General features: G+C 41.6%; 3 protein-coding genes across 4 annotated transcripts; 2 read left to right on the top strand and 1 right to left on the bottom strand.

Moving 5' to 3' along the window:
- Nucleotides 1-4,867: 4,867 nt before the first annotated feature.
- On the bottom strand, nt 4,868-7,422 carry LOC141002821 (U3 small nucleolar RNA-associated protein 14 homolog A). The gene has a single exon (XM_073474222.1). The coding sequence runs from the start codon at nt 7,365-7,367 to the stop codon at nt 5,067-5,069; it is 2,301 nt and encodes a 766-aa protein (XP_073330323.1). The 5' UTR covers nt 7,368-7,422; the 3' UTR covers nt 4,868-5,066.
- A 2,002-nt stretch (nt 7,423-9,424) lies between these two features.
- ccdc93 (CCC complex scaffolding subunit CCDC93) lies at nt 9,425-20,549 on the top strand. The gene is made up of 23 exons (XM_073473733.1): nt 9,425-9,521; nt 10,011-10,124; nt 10,293-10,387; nt 10,783-10,894; nt 11,213-11,311; nt 11,457-11,513; nt 11,608-11,708; nt 12,831-12,867; nt 12,974-13,072; nt 13,769-13,819; nt 13,954-14,040; nt 14,310-14,426; nt 14,902-14,964; nt 15,140-15,213; nt 15,954-16,035; nt 16,397-16,471; nt 16,592-16,663; nt 17,489-17,597; nt 17,697-17,779; nt 17,871-17,908; nt 18,015-18,099; nt 18,227-18,340; nt 19,859-20,549. Exons 1-23 carry the CDS (start codon nt 9,432-9,434, stop codon nt 19,913-19,915), a joined length of 1,911 nt encoding a protein of 636 aa, XP_073329834.1. The 5' UTR covers nt 9,425-9,431; the 3' UTR covers nt 19,916-20,549.
- A 660-nt stretch (nt 20,550-21,209) lies between these two features.
- fgf9 (fibroblast growth factor 9) lies at nt 21,210-24,991 on the top strand. Of its 2 annotated transcripts, XM_073473739.1 has the most exons (5): nt 21,213-22,156; nt 22,338-23,136; nt 24,172-24,303; nt 24,607-24,710; nt 24,796-24,991. In XM_073473739.1, exons 2-5 carry the CDS (start codon nt 22,977-22,979, stop codon nt 24,976-24,978), a joined length of 579 nt encoding a protein of 192 aa, XP_073329840.1. In that variant the 5' UTR covers nt 21,213-22,156; nt 22,338-22,976; the 3' UTR covers nt 24,979-24,991. The 2 variants fall into 2 exon arrangements, with proteins under 2 accessions (XP_073329842.1, XP_073329840.1); XM_073473741.1 differs by having other exon boundaries at nt 21,210-23,136; nt 24,175-24,303.
- The last annotated feature ends 19 nt before the right edge of the window (nt 24,992-25,010 follow it).

Here is a 25,010-nt window from a genome sequence, read left to right as displayed (position 1 = left end):
AATGTTATATACGAAGACAGATAAAATATCCTCCCTGTTTGAGATACACGTGTTTATTTGCATATAAAGCGTGGACGTGAGATCTGATCACAGCAGGTCACTCAGGACTGATGTTTGGTCTGAATTCCCTCTTTTGAAGCAGTTATCCATAAAATGTAGATGTATGAGTTTGACTGTATTCTGTGTGATTCGGTTCATTTTAAAGATGCTTCATCTTCCTGTTGGTTTGGATCAAGCGGTCCCGGAACCCTCAGCTCCTCCGGAGGGATCCAGGTTGTAGCACTCTGCTCCATCAGCTGCATCAGTCACACTCTCTCCCCCACCTCTCCTCTCTCGATGTGCTTTATTTTCATTCCGAGGAGAGAAACAAGAAGGAGAGCCGAGGCAAAGTGATGCTCAGCTGCACACTCGATGTAGGTTAATGGAAGGGAGGAGAGTCTGAGCTCAGGCGGCCTCTGATTGGCTGGCGGGCGACGTGCAGCTTCTCCGCAGCACAACCTGTCACAGTTAATCAGGGCCCATCTCTTAACAGCCAGCCAGGGCTATCGGAGAGGTGAGCCCATTGCTATTCAGGACGAAACAGATGATAAATCATTTGTACATAATTAGTGCTCAGCAAGGTTACAACTGACACGTATTTTCATCTTAATTAGGAGGGAAATTTGTTCCATTAATTTAATTTGGTGCGCATGAGCGGCGCTGCACCTAACTAAGTTAATCTTACACCTGTCAGGGTGGGAATGGAGTTGGGCCTCGGATTTACAGGGGGAAGAGTCCTCTATCAGATGGTTTCATGCACACGCTGCACACACAGCCGGACTGTGGAGAGGAAACAGAGGAGGAGAAGCTGTGAGCATCTGCTGCTGAGCCTAAAGGAGCAGCTCACACAATAATGTCAGCTCAGTCATTATCTCATAGAAAGTCAGCTCAAGTGTCATAGTCCACAAAACACTTCTGCAGATTCACAGCAAAAACAGCACTGCAGCGTTCACCGGAAACTAAAGCAGCACTCAGTAGAGTGTATACCTCTGCCAAGGCCCAACAGTCCTCTTCTGTACTCACTCATAGACACCAGCCACCTAAATAACCCTGATTATTATTATTTCCATCAAGATCCATGTTTCAACCCCTGAGAAATTAACAAAAATGTCAAAAAATCTCACAATATTAAAGTAATGTCATTACTTCGTTACTCTTGGATTACCTCAATACCAAACACAAACAAATAAAGACGAGAGAAAATAAATATCTATAAGATTCATCTTTATAATGAGTGTTGTAAGAACACACACTTGTGTTTTCATTTAGTTAAAATGTGTAATCCTGTTAGTAATCCTCCTTTTTACTGAATGTATCTGTAATCTGATTACATCTTATTTTATGTAACTTTGACAGAATATAGTTACCTTTTTTATATCCCAATAACATAATCCTGTTACATGTATTACGTTACACCTTAATCCTGGAGAAGATGTTTTACACCTTTGTGCACCCACGTCATGCTAACATGTTCAGCGTAGCTTCTGCAGACTGTGATCACAGCAGACGAGCTGCATGGAGACATCTGATGTTTTAAATCATCTCCAGCTGCTTCAGCTGTTCAGCAGAATGCTGCAACTCTGTTTTACTGTGAAGCTCCAGAAATGTTTGTGGACTACGAGACTTCACCTGACTTTCATCAGCATGGAGGGAGGAGATGATGAGTGGGTTTTACTGAGTGAAATGTCCCTTTAAACAGTCAGAAAACATCTCACACTCACAGAAAAATAATACTCATCGTCGTTGCTTCACAGTCGACCAATGAGGTAAAAGCTCCTTCATCCCAGAACTAATATTTAAGCGTATCTCGCAGACGGACATTATGGAGAACAACATGTTCCATCATGGAGGCTGCGGCTGCAGCGCTGTGATTTAGGGCGGCAGCAGCCTTCATATATCTGAGTGAGGATGAGTGTCTGATCTGGTTTCAGTCCAGCGGGCAGCACTGAGTCCAAGGCCCGGCTCTCCTCTCTGCTCAGAGCTGTATGAAGCTGTAGTAATTGCCCCAAAGAGGAGGTTCAATAGAGAGGACGCTGCAGAATGACTGATTTAGTAACTATAAGGTTTTCTAATGGAATTCTCTGCTGCCTCTCGGGCACTCAGCCTGACAACCATTACCTGAACTGATGCATAGTCCATTACAGGATCCCCCGCTTTAATAGAGTGTCTATCACGTGAAATACAGAGACGTCAGGTGCCAAAGCATGCACTCTCACCCATGTGTGAAGGTTTAACCCAACTGAAATGGCTTTTTCTTTTAGCCGCTGCTGCACGGCCTTACAAATGTATTGAAAATCAACAGAGAAAGGAGAGAGGGAGGAAGTGAAGCACACACTTGTAAAACGCTGCTGCTGGACGACGCTCGACTCATCACGGTGACTCTGACTCTCTCAGGCTGCAGGTAACTCCTCACATCATTCACACAGGCTTCAGTAACATGGCTCTGTCCTGCGTGATGTGAAAAAGACTCAGATAGTGTTTAATCTTACATTCAGATTAAAAATCCAAATCTTGTTGTGAGTATAAAGGGATCCTTTGACTTGTTCAAGTAAATGTCACTTGCCTTGTCTTGAAAAGTAATTTTGTCTTTATTTGAGTTATTTTTAACTATATAGATACATGATCATAAAAAAACATCCACGTCAAGGCTTCTTTCATTAAGATCCACGTATCCATGAAAATGTCAAAAATCTTAAAGAAAGTGAGAGAAATACCTGGATCTGTCCCTTTATCCAGATCAGCACCTGAACATTGATGAGGTCTATTCTGGGCCTTTTTAAAATTCTATTAATATTTAAAGAATAACTCTAAAAATCTTCTAAAAATGAACATTTTGTCATCATTTACCCACCCCATACTTGCCATTTCTCCTGATTTATAACAGTTTATCACATTTTGAGTTTATGTTTGAGTTTATCTCGACCTGTCCGTGGCTCTGTGCAGGGCTCAGTCTGCTGCTTTGTTGAGCCTCGTCCTCCTCGGTGGGTCAGAGTCGAAGAGGGAGAAAGAATATTTAAACAAACTTGGAGAGAAGACTTGACGTATCTTGTGTAAAGTTTTAAAGAAAAGATCTGCCCGCGTTGATTTTTCATTGATTGTCTATTATTTATTTGATTTTTAAATAAAACTACAGAAGAAGATGAGGGCCACGGGAAAATAATGTTTGAGTTCTGACTTTAATCTCAGAATTTAAGTCAGAGACAGAAAAAACGTCAGACCTCAAGTGAAATTATCTTATATTTAGATCAAAATCACATCAGTCAATAAATGTCACTTGTCTCATCTCAAACAAGAATGTGTTTCTTATATTTAGATTAATTTTTGCAGTGTTGGAGATCATTTTTGGTTTTAATTGACAAATAAGGAAAATGAAAAATACCAGAAACAAACACTGAACTTGAGGAGAAAAGGACTTAATATTAATGAAATAATGTGTCTGTGCAGCAGGATGTTTTTGTTTGACAACATAACTTACTGTAAGAAAAACTGTAAGAGATGAAAAACACTGAATCTAGAAAATAATTATTGATTCAGTTTTTGTTCTCAGGTTATAATGTTGAGAATAAATGAATGCATTATAATCTAATATATATATCTTATCCAGGGATGAAAATCTTTAGCAACTTCTTTAAGATAGTCGGATGCTTTGACAAACAATTATCAATTAATCATTAATAATATATGAAACACGTCTGTTTATACAAGCAGAAAATAGTTTTAACGCTGACATGATCTGCGTTCGATGTGACATCAGAGTCGACCTGATGATAAACTGAACAACACAAAATAAGTAGAGAAGGAAAGTTCTGAAGAACTGTGCATGCCGGCTGCCATCATGTCACAAAATAATCCAGCTGACACTGATGTATTTACTTGTATTCTGATGAAAGATACTTGTAGATGTTTTTGTTACCATCTCTGATTGTTGATTAATACATTTTTAATCAGTTACATTCTTAACAGTGATTAATTATTAATCATTAACATCCCTGACCTTATGCAATATTACCCTCCTTCTCTGTAGCATATTAGCTTTTATTGAAGTTTACTTATTTATCTAAATTTATTGTATTTTATTTTTGTCTCGTTTATTTCTTTAACACTTTTTATTATCAGTCTGTTGTAGTTTAGTGTTTTATTCTTACGTTACTGTCATTTAGCTGTAGAGTTGAGTTCTCTGGTACAGAATAAATAAAGTCCCGTCTCTTTCACTCAAACTATAATCCTATCAGTCTAATCTGTACAGAAAGTTGATAGATAAAATGTGTGAGAGAGAAAACACCTGTCAGTGAAGGAGACTGTGACAGTGTGATGAGTTTATTCTAGTCAAAACTTAAAGTCAGATATGTGACGAGTTCAACACATCGTTCATTTCTTTAAATGCTGAAGTATTCTCACATGGATCAAAGAAGCTGATCACACACACACTTGTTTCAACAGCTTAAAGGTAATAATAAAGGACAGTTCCAGACATTTTTCTCCCCGCTGCCTCCGTCAGACATCAGTTATCTGAGTTATAATAAAACTTCTCAGCAGCTCGATTAATCGATCAGTTGAAAGAAAACTATTCGGCAGCCATTTTGCCAATCACTTAGTCGTTTCACTGTCCGGCTCCAGCCTGTTAAATGTGACGATTTACTGCTTTTCTTTGTCGTTTCTGAGAGAAACTGAAGAGTGTTTGAGTTTTGGACTGTCGGTCGGACAAATTAAGACATTTAAAGACGTCACACTTTGAGCTGTGGGAAATATTTAGACTATAATCCAACCATCTCAATCTAAAATCCTTGTTTCCTAATTTCTTCAGTAAAATTAAAAAATAACCACCGACTTTAAATCTAACAGTCGAGTTTATTCAAAATATTTCAGTCGACTTTTTATATTTTGACTTGACAGATTTTAATATCAAATATTTAACATGAAAAGCTCCAGAAACACACGACTTGATCTCTCTAGATGCTGAAATATTCTCACATGGATGAAAGAGAACTGATCATCACACAGAACCAGCAGAACAGAACCTGCTGAAGTCATTTTTCTGCTCGTTTGTCTCTAATGTTTCTCCTCTGTGAGTCCACACCTCGCCGTCCTCTCCCAGCAGCCGCCGGCCTCTTGTCCTTCAGCAGCTCCTCCCGCGCCATCGGCTCGATGATGGCGCCCATCTGTGTCACCACCTTGGGCTTGATGTTCTTTTTAACGGTCCTCTCGGTGTTCCAGGTGCGGCCCAGCGGAGAGCGGATGGTGCTCTCGAACTGCGAGTGGTTCTGGAAGGGGAAGGGCAGCGAGTTCACCTGGTGGAGTTTGACGGAGCTGTTCCTGCTCTCGGAGATGATGACGCTGGGCAGGTGCTGGTCCTTCCTGGGTGGAGGCGGCTCCACCTTCATCCTGAACCTCTTGCGTTTGCTGCGGGGGGGCTTCAGGCCCGTCCCTCCCCACTCGCCCCACCCGGGCAGCGTCAGGTCCACCACCTTCGGCTTCCCTGCGTCCTCCTGCTTCCTCTTGTCCTTCAGGAAGTCGGAGACGACATCGTCTCCGGCGAAGGCCTCCTTGATGAGCCCCCTCTGGTCCAGCTGCTCGTCGGCGTCCTCTGCGTCCTCGACGGTCGGAGCCAGAGGGACCTGGATGACTTTCGCCTCCTTGGTGAGGACTTCTTTCAGCTCGATGCCTCTCTTCCTCTTCCTGGTTTTTCCTGCTTCCTGTTTCTGAGCTGCAGGTGGGGGGTTTTCTGCAGGCGGAGGAGGAAGAGGAGCTTCATCAGCGGCTGCTTCCTCCTGACTGAGGAGCTCCACGTCCTCCAGAGTCCTGATCCTCGTCAGACCTTCCTCCAGCTGAGCTGACGTGTCCGTGATGTCTGCTGCTTCCTCTGCTTTCTCTCTGAAGAGACTCGTGAACTGTGACAGCTCCTCTTCCTCTTCGTCTGCAGCTTTATTCTCCTCCTCCTCCTCTTCATCATCATCATCCTCCACAGTCATCTGAGCCTCAGCCTCCTGCGCCTGACGCTGCTTCCTCCTGTTCTCAAACTCTCTGAGCAGCACTTCCTCTTCTGGTTCCTTCACCTCCTCCTCTTCCTCCTCCTCTTCCTCAGCTGCTCCAGGCTCCTCCTCGGCTGTCAGATCCACAATCATCTCCTTCTCTGTGGGGTCTTCAGAGAGCTTCCCTCTCATCCAGGGGTTTGAGGGGTCCACTCCCTGCTCTGCGTCGTTCACAAAGTCAGGCAGCACCTCTGCGTCGCCTCCTTCCTCCTCCTCCTCCTCTTCCTCAGCGTTCAGCGAGGTCACAAGCTTCTGCGTCAGGTCTTTGTTGACCTCCAGCTGCTGCTGCATGGCCTTTCGAGCGCCCAGGTCGTATTTGGCCATGATGACCTTGGACTTGGCCCACTTGCCGCTGTTCTGGTGCTTCAGCGACATCCTCTCCTGCATCCGGGCCAGCTCGATCTTGTTCAGCTCCTCCAGGGCGGCGGCCGGGTCCGTCTTCACCATCTCGTCGAACTGCTTCAGGAACTCTTTCCGTTTGGCCTTGTTGTGGACTTTGTGGTAGGCTTTGCTCTTGATCTTCCTCGCTCTGCGGGCCTTGGCCTCGTAGTAGGACTGCAGGGCCCGGGCTTTTTGGAGCTCGGCTCGGCGGATCTTCGCCTCCTCCAGGCTCATCGCCCTCATGGACGCCTCCTCCGCCGGGGTCAGGACGGGGTCGTGGATGGGCTGCTTGTTGGCGTGTAGCAGGGAGAAGATCTCCTCCTCCAGCGGGGTGCGAGCCTTCCAGCCGGTCACCACCTTCTCAATGGGTTTGGGTCCGGAGGGCTCCTGGTTCAGGGGGAAGACCAGCTGCTCGGCTCTCTGGTTCTGCTTGATGATGCCCTTCCACCTGGTCACCTCCGTGGCCGCCTTCTGAAAAGCCACGTCCCTCTGGATCCTGTCGGTCTCCTGCCGGCTCAGGGGGCTCTCGACGGTCCTGGTGTGTTTCTGCAGGTTCTTCAGCTGCTTCTTGGTCTTGGAGGTCACACCGGGGGTTTTCTCCATGGAGCCGATCAGGTCCGACAGGTCCACCCGGTCCCGCTCACCCTCCGCGGTGACGGTGAACTCGGACATCTGCACGGCCGCCTCGGACCTCTCGCCCAGGGTCTTCTTCCTCTTGGCTCCCAGAGAGCTGATCGCCTCCAGCAGCTTCTGGTGCTTTCGCTCATCTTCCTCCTCTTCCTCCTCCTCGCTCGTGATGTTTTCATCGTCCTCGTGTAAATCTCCATCATCGTACATCACCTCCGGCGGCTCCTCCGCCGGCTCCGGGCGCTTCTTCTCGCTCTTTTTACCCGCTTTCCTCTTGGAAGCTTTGGCCATGTCGGAGTAAACACCACCGCGGCGGAGAGCAGGCGGCTGTACACACGTGTGACGTAAAGCGAGCCGCTGTCGTAAAACAGAACGTGAGCGGCACTGTCGTAAAATTCTTCTTCTTCTTCTTCTTCTTCTTCTTCTTCTTCTTCTTCTTCAGCTAAAAACACAAGATTACAACGACAGAGTGTAAAATATCTCTGAATAACAACAACTGACGACAAAATAGGCTTATTATTTATTGATTAGATGAAATAGACAACACAGTGAAACATTATTTAAAATATAAACATGTTTTTAACATTTTTAAATTATGTATTGAAGGTAAATTGGTATAATAATGACTTTGATGGATTATCTATAAGTCTGTATGTATTTCTTTAACTTTATTATTATTTTTTTAATGTATGATTTCTACCTTTATTTCTTCTATAACGAACAGAGACCACATAACAGGGTTTATTGAAACAGCTAAAAAAAAAAAAAGATTACAACGACAGAGTGTAAAATATCTCTGAATAACAATAACTGATGACAAAATAAGCTTGATTATTATTCATGAACTAGTTGGTATAGTTTGAATAACAATAAATAAGACAGTGGAAAATGTGTAAATGTGTATGTTTTTTAAAATATACCAAAAAAAAAACACATGTCATGAGTTTCATATTTGCTTTAAACTGCAACTGATTATAGATCACATAATTGTATTCAAAGTCTGGATGTTATGGATGCTTTCTACCACAATGTTTATTCTTAAATACTAAAAAATTGAATAAATAGCTAAATTAAGTCCACCAAAAACAGTTGGAGTTATTCCAGACTCTGATGAATTTGGTTTGATGAAATAATCTATATAAAAGTTTACAATAAGTCTATCAAACCAAACAATTAAACTAAATATTACCAAAAATTAGGAGAATTCAGTTGTTACAGTCTGAAGCAGAGAAAAACAAGTGATTTAATTATCGCTGATATTTAAACAAGCAAGACAAAAATACAATACTAGAAAAATAACATGAAAATAATGAAGACCATATACATGCTACATACTTTACATGTTGTCCCATAATAGGAATTTTCCACTGTATTTTGGTGTATAGGAATAGACATAGTAAAAGGAAGGAAAAAAAGTCAATCACAGCAAAATTTAAGAATCATTAAGATAAAATAGAAAACTGCACAGTGAAAAATGTGTCAAATTAATCTGTTTTTAAAATATATACATGATTTTTAAAATGTAAAAATGAAATGTTGACTTTGAGTTTGTATAAGATGTGTTGCAAGGATGATATATGTGCATAACTGTATTTCTTTCACTTTATTTTGTAATAAACTGTAAGATTTATATCATTAGTTCTTCTATAATGAACAGATACCACATCGCAGACATGAAACATTAACACAGAGACAAACGAATATGGAATAAAAAAAAAGAAAAAGTACAAAAAGTACAGAAAGGTATGAATATAAAATAAAGCTGAGCAAGACATAAAATTCTCATAAAAGTTATACGAAAATAATAATGTAAATACAATTATTATCATAATGAAATATGAAAATATGAAATGTTAATTATCTTAATTTTGTACATTAAAAAACGTTACTTAGTGTTGATTATAGAACATAAAACATTAACACAGACAAAAGAAAATGTAACATAAAGAAGAAAAAACATTAAAATAAAATAAAAGCAAAATATAAATATATAAATATAAAATATAAAATGAAGCTGAGTAAAACATACATTTATAAAATAATAATGTAAATAATTAAAAATAAAAAAATAAAAATAATAAAAACATGTGTTTCTTCTTCAGGTCTGTTCAGCAGCTGTTCACAGTGACGTCACTGCGCCCCCTGCTGGTTAACAGCGCGCCTACACTTTGTGTTGTCGACATGTTTGTGTGTTAAAAACACACATCACGGTCTCAGACACCAGAGAGGATCATTAAAACCTTATTATTGTTGTTTGTGTGTGTACTCGCGGTCAACATCGGGCGTAAATAACAATAAATATCAGCGCGTCACGTGCCTCCGTCATGTGACCCGTCATCAACACTTCCGGCCAACATGGCGGCGGCGGCTTCGTCAGTTTTCCACAGGGTGAGAGCTGGCTCTAAAATAGCAGCGCAGTACGACCAGGACGGCAACCTCATCCAGGTACAGACGCTTTTTATCTTCCTCTCGGCACCGCAGACGGAAGTTACCTGTAAAAACTGCACAACGCGGTGTGTGTCGGCAGATAGCTGCGGTGCTAGCTGGCTAACTGCTGAGCTAACGTCTGAAAACTAGCTTATAGCGGCTGAAATGAAACGTTTCTGTCACTGAACAGCTCAGCAGGACGTTCAGGAGCTTAATTATGGAGGAGTGTCGACGTTTTCACATGTTGTTCCTTCCTCCTCACACATCAGCTGACTGAGGGAGGGAAACTAGGCTAATGTGTGTGCCTCTAGCAGCCACAGACAGATAAATGTTTACTTTAAAATCTGCCATTTACTGGGGCTAATGTTTCCACCCTGACATCAGCTACCTGGGTTATAAAGCGCCATTTCTGCAGCTGTGTCTTGCTCGAGAGCACTCCAGCAGCCCACGTGCCCATACTGGTTTTTCTACATGTGATCAGGATGATGGTGTGTGTTTGATTCCCAGGTGGAGACCCGAGAGGATGAAGAGCAGAGCGTTAAGCTGGCAGAGATCCTGGAGCTGCTGCTGGCTGCCGGATACTTCAGAGCCAGAATCAAAGGACTGTCGCCTTTTGACAAGGTAACACACAGGATCCACGGACGGAGGCAGTGCTGGTCAGGTTTTACTGAACTGTGAACTGGAGGGCAGATAAATCTTCAGGTTCAGGAAGCTTCACACAGTAGAAAAATGTTATTTTATCACAACTTTCTCCCTCGTTGTTCTCGTCTCCTTGTTCCTCCCCCTCAGGTGGTCGGTGGTATGACCTGGTGCATCACCACGTGTAACTTTGACATCGATGTCGACCTGCTTTTCCAAGAAAACTCAACCATTGGCCAGAAAATGTAAGTTTGTAGTTTCAGCTGGTTCCTGAGTAAGACAGGCTGATTTAATATTTCACGGCTCTGATAAGATTTGTGTAAACGCTTACAGACATTTTCCTGTCTCTCTCAACACGTGTTGCAAATTGCAGTTGTGTCGTCTTCCACTGAAACAGGAAAAAAAGCTTCAAGAAGCTGAAACAAGTCCAGTTGCCTACGATACAGCACTTCAGTTTACCATGAGCTGGATGACTGAGAACCTTCTCTGTGCTTATTAGTGGCTAATAAAACAAGTTGTCCGTTTAAGACAGTATTTGCCATCGTTCTTATTGGTTTTGTAGTGGCGTAGTGTAGCGGCTGCCGTCACTGTAGAGTAGAGCTTGATTCGATCAGTGATGAGTGTTTCTGTCTCTCTGCAGAGCTCTGACGGAGAAAATCGTGTCTGTGCTCCCGAAGATGAAGTGTCCTCATCGTCTGGAGCCTCATCAGATCCAGGGGCTGGATTTTATCCACATTTTCCCCGTGATACAGGTGAGAGGATTCATCCGGACCAGAGACGCAGAGACTCATCCTGTGTTTGTTCACAGCATTTAAAAGAAGTAATTTTTCTCCATCAGACGAAGACGTCCGATTGTCTGGAAAATTTTAATGACATTTGTGTCACCTGATGAGATCTGGATCTGTGATTTCCACCTTAACTCACCGCAGGACTTCATAATCAGCTCATTAACATGTGAAATTCCAAAGGACAGGCTCAGCTGGAGGCTGACTCAGTGTGTGTGGAAGTCTGTGCTGTACCGAGTCGTGTTACTTGTATCTGATGAACTGTGTTGTTGTGTCTCCGGTCAGTGGCTGGTGAAGAGAGCCATAGAGACGAGAGAGGAGATGGGCGACTATGTGAGAGCGTACTCCATCTCTCAGTTCAACAAGACCCACAAACTCCCAGAGGTAACAGTTCAGTACCAGAGACACAGCTCAGTCGCAGTGGTTGGTGGAGTGAAGGACAACTACATTTTAATTTTAGCAGTTTATAAGCTCAGGATTGTTGGAACAGAGGCGTGAGTGTTGACTTGTCTGAATCTTTGTGGTCCAGGATGAAGAGTTTCTCCAGAGGAAAGACAAAGCTGTGAGGGCGGTTCTGGATGTGTTGGTGAGCCGCAGCTCCATGACCAGCTGATCTGTTACTTTCTTTTTCTACTGAATATAAACTCTTAAACCTGAACGAACGCTGTGTTGTTCTGCAGGAAGTGTACAAACCTCAGAGGAAGTACAGGAGGCAGAGAGACGCAGGAGAGCTGCTGGACGAGGAGTCCAGAGTTCACTCCACTCTGCTGGAGTACGGCAGGTAAGACTTCCCCTCTTCAAGACGTCCATGTTGGTTATTGACTTTTCCATTTATCATGAATGTAAACACAGTCCACTTAGTAAGCAGTCTTTGAACGATGTGCGTGTAGACAAACTTTCCACGGTGTCTGTTCGTGTTTTCTCAAAGAGGAAGCTGTAACACGAGCTGCTCCTTTCAGCACTAGTCACGGTCTTTAACCCCATCAGTCCCAGCAGAGCGCCGACATCCTGCTCAATGTTTCAGTGAAGCTTGCACAAAAACGGATTGGTCTTTCTCGCTGTTAATCAACATACCCAGAGCCCTCGTGTGGTTTAACTTCTCTTTGCATGTTGTTCTGGTGAACCAAGAAGCATTTGAGCTTCACTTTTGGTTGTTTCTGATGCTCCATGATGGAAAATGAGGCCGTTCACTAAATAGTTAGTAAAAAGTCCCTTGTAGGACTGTACCTAATAAATTAAAGCTTCGACGCTTTATTCATAAAATTGACTTTTTTTCTCCATTTCTAATTATTCTGTTTAAACCTGGTATTTCTGCACAGTTGCAGAGAAAGATGAAGCTTCAGTGGTGGCTGTGTAGGATTGTTTCAAACTTGTGTGATCCAAACGTTTCCAGTTACTCTTTTAAAAAAAAACAACATTTTCCTGTTTCAAAAATAGTTTTGCTCTCCGCCTGACACACTCAGAGGGCTGGAGGACGTCTAGAAGCAACATAAATTATTTGAACCTCAGTCATGTGCTGCTGTACTCTTTAACCCACACATCTCATGTCTCATCTGTCTGACATGTTGTTTTTCCATCCATCCATCTCCACTCGTGTACTAGAGTGTCAGATTTCCTCCTGTAAGTACAGTGAATGTCTGATCGTGTGCAGCTTGTTTCCTCCTCACAGCTCTGTGTTTGTGTTATGTAAACAGCTCTCACATGTTTGAGGCATGATGGATGCAAACTGTGGTGCTGCTGTGATGCACTTTTTATTTATTCAGCCAGACAGTTGAGTCCTGAGGCGGCTGGTTTACTGCTGTTTGTTGTGTGATGTTGTAATGTGGCATGGTTGGTTTGAATTCTTACTTTATTTTCTCACTTTCGTTCAGTCACAGAAGAGTGTTTGTTCTTTTTCTCTCAGGCGATATGGATTCAGCAAACAGTCCAAACAAGACAAGGTGGGTGTTTGACTGATTCCTCTGTTACTCAGAGAGTCAAGCTTCATTTAGTTACTCCTCCTTTTCTTCATCCTCATCTCCTCCGTCCTCTCTCTCCCTGCTGAAGGTGGATGAGAAGAAAGCCTCGCAGGCCGGCGGCTCTCAGGCGGCGCCGCCTGGGATGTCGGAGGTGTCGGAGGAAGAAGACCTGCAGGCAGCGGAGGAGGTGAGTGTTTAAACATGGAAGACAGATACAATTATTAGAAATACAGACAAGAAATACACCTAAAATCAGTCAGATATTTATTATGATTCATAAATATGTATAGCAGTAACCATGAAACTAAATGGGAGGAGTAATGAGAATTTATAAACTGCAATCATGTATAAATGGTGGGCTTGCTTCAAACATTAGTCATTTATTTTATTTTATTCTTTTGGGATAGACGAATATCGAGCTGACATTCAGCATTTTTCTGATAATCCGTATCAGTTTTTAAATCATTGGTTATTATGAATTTTGAGACAAGATTTTTATTTTTACTGCAAATGTATATCGGATCCAAATATCAGTTATCAGTATCTTTGATTACTGATAATCGGTATCGGCCCTGAAAATTTTGAGATTCACAAACAACCAACTACTTTTCTAATGTCTCACCTTTAACAGGCAGTTTTATTACTAAAGTTGTGAGAATTTAATGAACCTGCATTTGTTTGGTGCTCCATTAAATCTGTTGTCATTTTCTTCATCGGTTGAAAACCCAGAGTTACACATGCTGTATTTACTGTGTTAAGCTGTAACTTACTTTCCACTTTTTCCTGCCACTTTGCTGTACGACATCGTGCTCTACAAATAAACTTCACTTTCTTGAACTTCCTGTTTTAAACTGATGTAATTCTGGTGTTTTTTTTCTTCTAGATGAGAATCAAAACTCTGATGACCAGCATGGCTGCCATGGTGAATGAAGAGGTAAGCTCCACCTCTTTTTACTTCATAAAATATGAACCTTAAGCTCCTCTTCTTCATGTCTTCATATTCTTTAAAAACAGACGTGTGAATTGTACATTAATGTGTGATTTTGACCGTGATGTGTGTTTGTGCAGGGGAAGCTGACGGCGAGCGCGGTGGGTCAGATAGTTGGACTTCAGTCTGAGGAGATCAAACAGATCGCCTCCGAGTACGCTGAGAAGGTGAGAAACAGTCGACACACTTTCACAGTAGAGCTGCTGGGAAGTTTACCAGAGATGATATGAATCCAAAGAGAAGAGAAGCTCGTAAAATTAAAACATGAAATAAAACCGTAGAGCAGAGCATCAGTGTGCTGTGTTGTGGTGCTGCTTCAGATATCTGTAGAGGCGTTTACACAACACAGCCGCCTGTTCAAGCAGCTTCTAGCTCACCTTTTTTCTCTGCTCTTATCCTAGTTATAATATATTTTTTGTCCCGTGTGTCCCTGCAGCAGTCGGAGCTGTCGTCAGAGGAGCGTTCAGAGCGTTACGGCCCGCTGCAGCAACACCGCCGAGCGCTGGCTTCACTCAACAAACAGATCCAACAGAAGACGAAACAGCTGGAGGAGGTCAGAGGGCCGACAGTCCACTCACACCACACCGTGTCCTTCACCGTGTCAAACACTTCATTACAACCAGTGTGAAGTCTATACAGGAGTTTGTTGGTGGCTTCACAGAAACCAATATGTAAAAGTTTTTTAAAATGTATTTATTAGTTTTAATGCAGGATCAGCATTTATAACCTCTCCTCAGCCTTCTCTCCACCAACCGGTTCAGTTTGTCACGTTTATTTTTGTTTCTGTGAGCAACCAGAAGAAGAACGGCTCGGTACCTTCTTGTTCTGTTGAGGTACCTGGCACACTGATCCTAACAGGTGGAGTTAAAACCCTACAGACCACTGATTGGACACAAAATGGACCCCTTCATAGTGTCTTAATTGGAGCTGAAATGGTGTTTGTAAAATGAAGTGAACTGTGATTTACAGCAGTGATCTGAGAGGGGTCATAACTTTCACTAACAAGTGTTTCTGTATTGTTTTGACAGATACAAGCCAAACATGCAGAGGTGAAGAAAGGATCTGACGAGGCCAAGAGAAACCTGATGGAGGTGAGGCGAAGCTTCATACTTGTTTTTATACCAGCAGACACAGGAAACAGTTTAAACTCAGCGTGAAGACCGACTGATTCATGTTGTTTTTGAGGGACTGAACTGTTTCACAGGTAGCTGAATCATTCATTTGAACATCAGGAGACATTAATAAATGGAAGATGTGTCTTCACAGGCTACAGAGCAGTCAGAGAAACTGGACAAAGAGCTGAAGTCTTTAGACGAGATGGAGGAGCAGGCGGACAGCAGGTGAGTGGACACAAACGGTCTCTGACTTCAGGATGATGTTTCCTCCGTCATCCCCAAAAGCTGCCTGCTTGTTATCAGATTTGTTGAAGTAAAGTTCAAAGACTCATATCAGTGATCAGGGATTTACTGCTTCAGGTACTTGAAGGAGAGTGACCGATACATTAATTAAAGACCGTGTGTTTGATTTTGTGAAGGAGTCTCATTAAAGCCCACAGTTCTGTGTAAAGGTTTGAATAAAGCCAGAAAAAGTTTAAACAATGAAATAATAAAACCTCTTAAAACAATTAAAACCTGAGACAAATCTGCAGTTTAAGTTGAATGATGGTTCATCGTGTTTCATTCTGCATCAGTTGATAACTCAGACCTTTACTGACCTCTTGAGGCTCATGAAAGACACTGCAGCTACAAACTCTTCATACATGGAGGAGAAAACATCACTGCCTTCGTTGATTTGTTCGTTTTTCGTGTGTGTTTCAGTTATACGAGGGTTTTATGTGAATGTCTTGTTTGTCCAAAAATTCAGTCTTAAATTTGGTTGAAACTTTTTGAAAATGATTTTAAAAAGCATTAAATTCGAGTGTCTGGTACCTGCAGACACACTGGTGTTTGAAGTCAGGACATGTGGGTGAAGAGCTCTGCCCTCTGAGACGTTCAGTCTTCAGCAGTATTGAACCTGTGATCTCTGATTGATCTCTGATCAGACAGTGTGTCCAATAATAAAGTGTTGTCGTGTTGATCAGCCTGCTGGAGAAGCTGAGAGCTCTGGTGACCATGAACGAGAACCTGAAGCAGCAGGAGCAGGAGTTCCGCACACACTGCAGAGTGAGCATGCGCACACACACACACACACACACACACACACACACACACACACACACACACACACACACACACACACACTCAAACTACTTTTTGTTGGACGATATATTGTCCCGAAAATAATTATGATAAATGATGATAATTGTTATTTTACGATGATTTTATGTCACTGATGATGATGATGATGATGATGATGATGATGATGTAACTACATAATAGTCCGAGTACACCCTTCAAATTCTTGACACTCAATGTCATAACAATATTAAAATAACCAAAATTAATAAAACATAAAGTAAATAAAACATATCATAAAACCACATGACCTAAAACAGTAAATAAGATGTGAATAAATGCTGCTCAGGAGGAGATGGTGCGTCTGCAGCAGAACATCGAGGAGCTGAAGACGGAGTCAGGACAGGATACAGACGAGGAGAAGGTTCGTCCACGTGGATTTATGTTCTGTATACAACGTCCAACACATGTTTTATCTCAGCTTTCTTAAAGATCGTGAGAAAACTCAAATCTTCTAATCTTCTTAAACACTTTGTTTCCTCAGGAGAGGAACCAGCTGATCGACAAACAGTACAACACAGACAGAGAGAAACTGCAGAAGATCCGCCTGCTCATGGTAACAGCTTCATACAACAAACAGCAGATAAGAGCTGTGTGTGGACAGTTACTGCAGGTCACAGCAGCAGATAACACACTGAGGATAAGAAGCAGACACAGAGCCAGTTCTGACAATAATACAACAAGTAAACTGTTTATTCAGGGAGGAACTCGCTGCGTGTCCTCTATCAGGTCTGAAGATTAATGTCTTTGTTTTTGTTTTTTTGTTCTCTGCTTCATATCCAACAGTTTTTATTTAAAATAATTCAGTTTGCATCAAACTCAAGAGAGTTAAACTCAGTCAGACGATAAAAGTGTCCACTGAAACCAGCATGAGGACATAATTTAGTGTCGACTCGGTTTTTAAATGTTCAAGTGTTTTTACTGAACTACGTTCATGTCGGAGCTACTTTAACTTCTGTTAAAATGTTTAGAAGCACAACATTTGATTATCTTATTAACTTTGGGACATTGTTGTAGTCGGTGAAACAAAAATAGTTAATCTCCTCTAACATAAAGTGCTTATTTCAAATGTTAAAGCATAAAGTATAATGATTCAATACATTTTTATATGATAATGTGATAAAATTCTGCATAATAAACACAAAATGTAGATAAAAACATTTTTTGCTTTTATGGATTCTGACAGAAGAGGATTTCGGCCAAACAGAAAATATTTAAGTCAGAATTCAAATCATTTTTAATTTATATAACTGATCATTAGTAACAAAAGTCTGTATTGAAATGCAACTTTTCCTGATTATTCCACTACATGAATCTCTCGATTATAACAGATGTAGCATTTTTGTGACCGATAAAACTTTCCTTCCTTCGCCGTGCTCAGGCCCGGAGGAACCGTGAGGTCGCCATCCTGCAGAGGAAGATCGACGAGGTGCCGAGCCGGGCCGAGCTGACCCAGTACCAGAAGAGGTTCATCGAGCTCTACAGCCAAGGTGGAAAAGACTTTATGTTCTCCAACCATGAATAAACGACTCTACACGTCTCTGATAGGATGAACAAAGACATTAAACCTGTGCTGATCCTTTCTTTAGTTTCTGCCACACACAAAGAGACGAAGCAGTTCTTCACTCTGTACAACACGTTAGACGACAAGAAGGTTTATCTGGAGAAGGAGGTGAGTGAACACAGCAGTCAGCTGTTAGCAGCACCAGCTAACATACATGTTCTTCATGTTAATGAGAGGAAATGTGCTGTTCTGTCTGCAGGTGAATCTGCTGAACTCCATTCACGACAACTTCCAACAGTGAGTACAAACACACCCGTGTGTTGTGTGTCTGTAACAGACTGCAGCTCTGTCGTCCTGCCGGCTGTCAGGTCAGTGAATAATCTGCTGCTCTGTCGTCGTTCAGGGCGATGTCGTCTTCAGCAGCCAAAGATCAGTTCCTCCGACAGATGGAGCAAATCGTGGAGGGAATCAAACAGAGTCGCATCAAGGTAAAGCTGACAGGAGACTTCAGTGCGTTCCAGCCTGGGTCGTCTTCTGCTGTGAAGAGGAAACTCGTGAGTCGCTGTAATAAAGCAGAACCAGCCAGAGTTCTGACAGCAGTGTTTGTTTGAGCAGATGGAGAAGAAGAAGCAGGAGAACAAGATGAGGAGAGATCAGCTGAACGACGAGTATCTGGAGCTGCTCGACAAACAACGGCTTTACTTCAAAACCGTCAAAGACTTTAAAGAGGTGAGAAGCTCAAATGTGTTATTATTATTGTTGTTGTTGTTGTCTCGCATGTTCATGTTGTGGTAATTTTGTGCAGATCTAATAGAAACTGAACATTATAAACTTCATGGAGAGGATTTTCTGCACAACTGTTCAATTAGACTTCAATAGTTTACACTAGATGTATCTAATAAACTGGATGAAAGTCATAACTGTTAAATCAAACACAATGATTTCTAATTTTAGGTGCTACAAAACATATTTACAGTAATTTATTTAGGTTTCTACAAATATAGCCTTAAAGTTTTGTCAGAAAATGCAAAGATGTTCAAGTTAATTGTACTTTTGTCCTTATTGCAGTTTAAACCAATCCGTGTATCATTCGTTCATTCGTTTTTCAAAATAAAACCAAAAATAAGAAAACGAAAAAACAATTCCTTTTCTCAGTATTCGTTTCCTAAACTAAAATGAAAAAACGGATAACGACTCGTTTTTTTCAGTTTTCGATTTTATGCTCAAATGAATAATGGAAAAAACGGATAACGAGCGTTTCCCGTTTCATGTTTTATCCCATTTTGATCTGAAAAAAGTTCAATGAGCCGGAAGCGGAAGTGACCGTCTCTGTCTCTGTACTGCGAGGGCGCGCAAAACAAAAATAATGGCAGGACTTGAGGATCATGCAGATATAATTGGACAGCTTTTTGAGGATGGTAAAACGCATGCCGAGATTTCTACCACGCTCTGGTAACGTCAGAGAATTGACTGGCTCTGCTAACGTTAGCTTTGCTCCAGGCCACTTCCGGGTGACGGTAATTTCCGGTGTAGGTACCAAATGCTTGCAACATGAAACGGGAAACGCTCGTTATCCGTTTTTTCCATTATTCATTTGAGCATAAAATCGAAAACTGAAAAAAACGAGTCGTTATCCGTTTTTTCATTTTAGTTTAGGAAACGAATACTGAGAAAAGGAATTGTTTTTTCGTTTTCTTATTTTTGGTTTTATTTTGAAAAACGAATGAACGAATGATACACGGATTTAAACCCTGTCCAATTATGTTGTTTAAGATTGATATTATATTATATAATATATATATATATATTATATTATTATTTTACAGTACAAATCAAGTTGTCAGTCCTTTCTTGAGGACAGCATGTGATGGAGACACATGTCTTTATATCACATATCATTTCTGTCCCATATACACCAAGTTTTTACAGTAATTGATTATTTCTTGACTACAGTTGAAAACTAGCCTCTTGGCTGATTCTGGCATATTTACAGTGAAGTTTAATAAATGCTGTTCCTGAGAAATAAATGTAATAAATAAGATAAAATATTATAATGTAACCAGTTATTTAATATTTTGTCTCCTGGTGAAAAATACCTGTATTAGTTTAGTTGATCATAGATTTTATTGGTTAGCAAAGATTGAAAGTAAAGGATCACTTTATTGACGTTAACCTTCATGTGTGACTGATGACGAGGATGATGATGTCACTGATGATGTCACTGATGATGTCACGTTGTGTCTCCAGGAGTGTCGGAAGAACGAGATGCTGCTGTCCAAGCTGCGAGCTAAAGGAGCCTCTTAGCTCCGCCTGTTGGTAAAACTGTTTATTGATGTAAATGAAATCTATTTAATCTGAACGAGCTCAAACGATCACATTAACATTAACTTTATATGTGCGCAGGTTTTTTAACATTCCACGTGTCGGTTCATTAATAATCTTCATGGCTGATAAATGTTGTGAACTTTGGTCTGAAACCCTGTGAGAAGAGTTTTACAGTCTTCATGTGCCAAAATACAGAAATGCCTTTAAATATTCAGCCAATTTCAAAAAGCACGAAATGTAAAAATCAACCTATAAATTATGACAATGTGTTTAATAATATTTGACAAATTTTGCACACAAACTGGAATCTTAAATGTAAAAACTACTAACATTTACTCCCTTAAAGCTGCAGCAGCTGTAGAAAATCCTCATGTTCATGCAGAAGAGAATCTGAAAGAGAAAAGTGCCTGAACGTGTTGTTGTTAAAGGACTTTATGAACCTTCATCATTACATGCTGATGTAAAGTGCAGCTTAAACGTGTCTCTTTGTGAATGAAGTTCTGCTGTTCTGTGCCTCTGCAGTCTGAACTCACCTCATGTGTTACACTAACCCTCCAGTGACGATCATGTACCGGCAGTATTTAACGAGTAAAACCATGTTTGTGTGAACGTCTGGATGTCTGCGCTGTGACTCATGTCAGATAGACGTGTTCTGCCTCACACTGTGTGCTGATTGAAGACGGCAGCTATCACAAGTCAGCGCAGTGTCAGTGTCACATGTTGGACCTGTGAAGGAAACATCCTGTTTGTCACCAAAACACAGAAGATCTGCTGTCAGACAAGCTGCTAAAATAAACTTGTGCTCCGACACAGTTCCCACCGGGCCTGGAAAATCCTGGAAAATCCTGGAAGGTTTGTAACAGACAGAGAATTTATTAAAATTATCTTACAGGATTTTTTTTTCAGGATTTCGTTCACAAAAATGTTAAATCAGATGGTTGTTAACTAAACTTTTTTAAACTACAGTTAAAAACATCAATTTTGAATTTTGAGGTTTTGGGCGATTTGCTTCAACACGTTTTATTTCAGAGTAGTCGAAAGAAAACATCCAAAATCCACAAGTTCATTTTTAAAAGATAGAAGGCTATTTGCATATTTTAAACATATTTAACATTTTCAGGAAACTTGTTATACAAAAAAATAATTGTCTTAATGTGAGCAATCAACCAGGGAAGTCTTGCGGTGATATCTGTTGGTAAATGTCTAAAATTTTACAATCCATATCTTTAAAAAAATTTTTTTTTTTTTTTTTTTGAGTCTGAGTCAGAAATCTTCACCTCAGCAGCTCTTACACTCTTCACAGAGAGTGTGTTCATGTTTCATTCACAGCCTGATTTAAGAACATTTTGTTCATGAAAACATCGAGAAAATGTGATTATTTTTTTATGTTTCGATTTTAGATTCTCAAAACCTTCGACTAACATGTCAACAACATGAAACATGGAGTCTGAACCTGACTTCATCCAATCTTCACATTTCTGTTCTGGAAACTTAAGAAAATGATCACAAATGTAATTATTTAATGCATCATGTGTTTATGTGAAGACATTCAGAAAACCTGTAGTACAAAAAATAACGGCCTCCTCATCTGAGAAGGTTTAATCTGTTAGTTCAAACTTTTAACTTTTTCATTTGTAGTTTCTCAATCAAAACAAAAAGCCTCAGCAGCGCGGGATCATGGGAGTTGCTGTCTTCATTGTTATAAAGTTTTCTTCACGTTGTGTTTCGTCTCGACTTCCTCCCTCACTCTCTGACTCTCCTGAAGGCAGCGACAGGCGACCAGATGAAACTCACCGTTACCTTGAGGAAACTTTAATAACAACATACCCATAAATAGCCTGATGAAGGTCTTAGTACCAAAACGCTCTGAAATCGAAATCTGCAGTGGTGCGTGTATTTTTGGAAAGAGTGTGTTTTGTTTTTTGTTGTTTTTTTAAGAGCTCCGTCCAGACGAGCGTTTTAGCGTTTCAGAAATGATCTCCATCCATCCTGACGCACCTGAAACTCAGATCCCATGACCACTTGGTACTCTGGGCCCATGTGCTGTAAACGGGAAGCTGATTGTCAGAAAATCTCAGTTTCTGCCCGTCCAGACGTGAACAGTGACAAGTTCCTGAATGTCGTCACCCCTGGAGGTCCATTTTAAAGAAATATCCACGTACGTGTAGACCGGGCCTTTTTCAACCCTCGGCCTTCTCCTCGGCACCTGCCGGCCCACAGGTGTGCAAAGGTTTTTCTGCGAGTCATTTTAATGCAGAAATGTTACATATTAAATCCAAAGCAATAAAAATGAAAGGTTTCTTTTGTCATTTTCAAACTTGTTTATCTCCAAAACCTGGAAACCTGATCACCGACATCTGTGTTGGACCTCTCTGATACTCTGGTGTTCAAATCCCTGCAGCTGGTTCCACATCTGGTGCAAAGACTGAAACCAGAAGAGTTAGACAGGAAGGGTGCTGAACATGTTCAGGTGTCCACATACATTTGGCCATGTACTGTAAAAATAACCAAAACATGAAGTCACCGTCCGTAAGATCCCTGAACTGGTTCATGTTTCCCTCTATCAGCTGAGCTGCTCTCTAATCTGTTGATTGTGATACTGAACAGACAGTTCGCATGTCTCTCGCCCGTCAGAGGTCTGATTGGACGACATGAAAACACGTTGAAGTACGCAGGCTGAAAAAACTGTGAAGCCTTCTGCACTTTTCTTTTCTTCATCCTTTAATAGATGAAGTAAAACTATAAAGTGGAGCTTTCACAGCAGAATCACACTGAAGAGAAGTCGTGTTGGTGACAATATAAAGAGGTTTGTTTCTTCAGAGAGGAGCACGTGTGTGTTCGGCCTGTTTGAGGATCACTGATATGATAAAGATGGAGATCAGCCGAGTATCTCACTGTGTCAGTCGGTAGAGAGAGGAGATAAAAGCAGGAAGTGGGTGTCGAGCAGAGACGACTGAAGTTCACAGAAGAAGAAGAGGAGACCTTCATCAGTGGACATGACAGTTTTCAGGACGTCCTCACCTGTCTGACGTGTGTCACTATGAGTGTGTCCTCCCTGCTGCTGCTGCTGGTTCTCAGTGTGTGTGATCGAGCGTTGGGAGCCAAGAAACAGGAAGCTGTGATCTCACCTGACGACCACGGGACTCGTCTCCGAGGCCTCTGGAAGCTGCACATGAAGGAGTCGCTGCTCAAAGGAAAAGGTTAGACAACTGTTATGTGAAGATTCAGTTTGTCCTTCATTTAATAGAAAGTCTCCTGATTTATTTAAACACATTTAGCTGTGATGTTTTCCTTGTTTCCCGTCGTCTTAAACTCAAACATCTACTTTAAATTTCGAGACAAAAAACAGACATGATGAATAAACGACTCCGAGCGCCTCCATAAGGATTCACTAGACAAATACTACTAATAAAGAGTCATTAATGTAGTAATAGTAATTTATTTATGTCCTTCTGTCCTCACAATTATCCAAAACATACAAACAAACAAGAAGTAAATGACCATAAGTTATTAAATGATCCTGATGGGTAACTTTATCCTACATGGTTTAAGCCACAGTGTGTCATTCTCCAACAGGAAGCTCAGACTAGCTTCATTTTTTCAGGTCTTAAAGGGTCATTCCAATATTTTTAAACCTGGGCCCTAGTTTTACATGTGGTGGTGTCTGAATGACTTGCATGTATAAAAAGTTTTGCAGCTGGTGAAACGGGCTGTAACGTAATCCTCAGAGTGCTTTGTTTAGTCTCTGACAGGCTCAGATTGTTGTTATGTGTCTGACAACATTATCTGCACAGACACAAACCATTTTCTAAAAGAGAGAGGTCATTTTTGTTGAACTAGAAACCGCTGTTATCGCTCTGTTCAAAGCCACCAGACCCCATAAAATGGTGGTTTTACATGGCAGAACATGGGAGTGATGCCAGTCGGTGATTTTGTTTGTGTTGCTGTGTAACTCATGATGTCACTTTGGGATTCATCCTGGTGAGACTGTGACTCAGGAAGTCACACAATGACACAAACAAAATAACTGACTGAGGGATCACTCCCATGTTCTGCCAGGTAAAATCACCATTTTTGTGAATGGGGTCTGGTGGCTCTCAATCTGAGCCTGTCAGCTGCAAAAACAGGGACTTTGAGTGGACAAACTTTGACAGGCACAGTTCTCTCTGCAGCTCAGTCGATGTGACGTATCTTCCACTAGTATTTCATGGTATGGTTAACATGTCTTTGTACAGCAGGTTCAAGTCCTCATCCAACCAGAGAAGGAGTCAAACAGCAGCTGCTCTACTGCCGCGTCGGGATTGGCTACCATCTCCAGATTCTGTCCAACGGCTCTGTGGGAGGCGTCCACAAACCCACCGAGAACTGTGAGTCCAGACATTTTTATTAAAGAGCGAAATCCTTTTTGTTTAACCAGAAACAGCTGTTGTGTTGCTCCGTTTAAAGCCACCAGACTCCATTGACAAAAACAATAATTTAACCTGGCAGAACATGGGAGTGTCTGGTCTCCTGCTGCATCCATCAGGTAGTGATAAGTGCTTGAAAAAGGTGTAATCTACGTCCTGTATATTCGTTTATTTTAATATTTTAGAGGCAGTTTCATGTTAAAGTGTTTGAGATGTCTGAATCTGAACCTTTAGCTTTATTCTGCCCTCCTCTGTCTCCTCCAGGCTGGCTGAAGATCTTCGCTATGAAACATGGAGTCGTGGGAATCAGAGGAGTGAGGAGCGGCCTGTACCTCTGTATGAGTGGAGAGGGACGGGCGTATGGAGCGGTGTGTAGCTCAACATGTCCGACGCTGAATCAACTACAACTCAGTCGTATAAAAAGACTAAATGATGATTACATGTGTTTTTCAGGCCCAGTTTTCTGACGACTGCCTGCTGAAGGAGAACCTGGAGGAGAACCACTACACCACCTACTCCTCTCTGGCTCACCCGGGCATCTACCTGGCTCTGTCCCACAAAGGAGAGCCGAGGAAGGGCAACACTGTGGGACGCCACCAGTCCTGCACCCACTTCCTGCCTCGGAGGACGACGTGATCAGAGGCCGCGATCGGCCGGATTATTCAGAC

The sequence above is a fragment of the Pagrus major genome, chromosome 9 (assembly GCF_040436345.1).
Source record: "Pagrus major chromosome 9, Pma_NU_1.0".
Classification (NCBI taxonomy): Eukaryota; Metazoa; Chordata; class Actinopteri; order Spariformes; family Sparidae; genus Pagrus; species Pagrus major.
This window is presented reverse-complemented; position numbering and strand designations above follow the sequence as displayed.